Source organism: Arachis ipaensis, chromosome B05 (assembly GCF_000816755.2).
Source record: "Arachis ipaensis cultivar K30076 chromosome B05, Araip1.1, whole genome shotgun sequence".
Taxonomy (NCBI): Eukaryota; Viridiplantae; Streptophyta; class Magnoliopsida; order Fabales; family Fabaceae; genus Arachis; species Arachis ipaensis.
Window position 1 is genome coordinate 127,635,535 of NC_029789.2, and position 2,397 is coordinate 127,637,931.

General features: G+C 42.5%; 1 protein-coding gene across 1 annotated transcript; it reads right to left on the reverse strand.

Moving 5' to 3' along the window:
• On the reverse strand, window positions 1,425–2,075 carry LOC107641078 (SWR1-complex protein 4-like). The gene has a single exon (XM_016344587.1). It carries the CDS (start codon window positions 2,073–2,075, stop codon window positions 1,425–1,427), a length of 651 nt encoding a protein of 216 aa, XP_016200073.1.

A 2,397-nucleotide genomic window follows, 5' to 3' on the forward strand; every position in this document is an offset into this window, starting at 1 on the left:
ACAGCTTTCCATTCTCTCTATCAAGTTTTTCCATTTGTTTCTTTCTCTTGCACTTCTATTCCAGCCTCTTTTAACCACTTCTTTGCATTCTCGGTGATCTTCCCAATGAACTTCATACTTGAAATATCTTGGGCATTTCTTCTTCGGCTCTAGAGTAAGAACAAGTGGGCAGTGGTCTGAGCTTATAGCTGGCCTAGTTTCTAACCTGGCATGTTGATAGATAAGCCTCCATTTCCAGTTTGCTAAGCCACGATCAATTCTTTCCTTAATGATAAAGCCTTGTCTTGGGTTGCTAAACCAAGTGAATTGTCCACCTTTCAACTCCAAATCCATGAGATAATTGGCATCAATGAAGTTTCTGAAGTCGACCATTTGACTGCTTGGTTTGGGATGAAGACCTTCTTTTTCGACTTGGCAAATGATATCATTAAAATCCCCGATAAACAGCTGTGGTATTAGCTCACTATCTCGGTTTTCAGCCATTTCCTTCCAAAGCAGCCTTCTTTGAGCGAATTTCGGACTTCCATATATAAATTTACACTTCCATTTGTTACCTTTCCTGTCATCAATATTAGTAGCAATAAGATTTTGGGACCAAGAGTAAATGTCAAGATCGATACTATCATTCCAAAATAAACGAGGCCCCCGGACAAACCCCGGGGTTCCACAGTAAAGCAGTTAGTAAATTTGAGCTTTTTCTTAATGTTTCTAATACATTTCTCCCTAGCCTTAGTTTCCATTAAAAATACTACGGTCGGCCTTATCTGTTTGCACAGATTTCTTAGTTCCAAAACTGTCGCAGGCGCCGCCAACCCCCGACAGTTCCAGCTTAAGATGGTCATGGCGCTGGGTGGAGCATGGTAAGGCCCGCCTCCTCAGCCATCATTTGGTTGTTGTCCTCTCCTTCTGATTGCTGTATCTTTCTTATCTCTGCTCCCATGACTTCTTTCCCTTGTGTTCTCCCTTTCTTGCTGCAGCTGCTCATCTCTTCTTCTTCCGTTGCACCTTCCTGATTGCCATATTCTATCAGCATTTGGTCTTCTCCTTCCCTCTTTCTTTTGAGCTTTAGTCTGGCCTTGATGCTTTGTGCTAGTTCTAGTTCCCAAGGTTCTGTTGTGTTCTTCTTCTCCTTGTTTTCTTCTTCCTCCCCCTCTTCCTCCGGAAATTCCACAATGTATCTCTCGCCTGTTGTGGAGTTATAGATTTGGGTTTCTATTTTGCTGCTACCTTTTGGCTTCTTTTTCTGCTTTTCTCTGACTTTCCAGCAGCTCTTATGTTCTCCAATATCCTGCGTCTTCTTTCTGCTTTCTTCTTCATCCTCTTCTCTTCCTTTTCCCCATCTTGCTAATAAAAGCTGATGTATAGTAGGGGCCTTGGATTGACACTCATCGCTTCCTTCCTTTTCCATCATGCTCAGTACGTTGTTACAGAGGTCCACCCTGTTGCTGTTTTGAACCTCCTTGGAGTTTTTTGGTTTGTGGTTTGTACTTTCTTTTTGGCTGTCCAAGTTTTTTCTTCATGGGCAGGCCCACCTGGTTCTCATTCCTCATTTCTTGATATTCATTCTCTTTTTGTTTTGGGCTTGTTTCATGTTGGCCCATACGCTTGGTCCTTCCTTTTTCCACTAGGTTTTGTAGAAGGTTCCCAAGTTCCTCTATGATGTCTTTTTCTCTGTCATTATCTTTTCTTTCGTCAGTATATTTTCCTCCTTCTCTATTCTGATTATCCTCGTTTCTCTCTCCTTTTTCTTTTCCCGTTTTTTCAGGGATTTCGTCGTCATTCTTCTCTTCCCCCATCACTCTCAGTCTTTCAGTTTCCTTTTCTCCCGCAAATCCCTCCTTCTCTGACCCTTGATGTTTACTTTTGGATTCACCTACTCTGTTATTTTCTGAATGCCTGCTTTCACTCTCTGTATTGTGGTCATGTTCTCCACGCGCTCTTTCTTCCACCTCTTGTCCTTCTGAGTTTTCTTCTTTGTTCTTCCTCGTCCCTCTGTTGAAAATTGCTCTAACAGGGTTTACTCCTAACCCGGGCTCATATCTGGGTCTCAGAGGATCCCAGCTTGCCATTGCCATCTCCTTTTTGCATTCCTTCTTTCCATGTCCTATGATACCGCATCTCAGGCAGTAGCAATCTTGAAGCCTTTCATATTTGGACTCTATCCATGTTTTTGGTCATTCTTCTCTAGTCATCCAGAAGCCTGTAGGGAGGGGATTTGAAATATTTATAGCCACTCTTACTCTTAGGAAGGTTCTGACAAATACATTCCCCCTTTTTGGATCCTCCACTTCCACCACTACTCCTAGCATATTGCCAATAGTTTCTGCGGTTTCCCTTTCCATGTATTCCAGAGGAACTCCACGTATTTGTACCCAAAACTCCATAAACTCATGACTA

Bases quoted from the DNA above. Each gene is read 5' to 3' on its own strand.
- LOC107641078 (XM_016344587.1), bottom strand. From the start codon at position 2,075: ATGGCAATGGCAAGCTGGGATCCTCTGAGACCCAGATATGAGCCCGGG.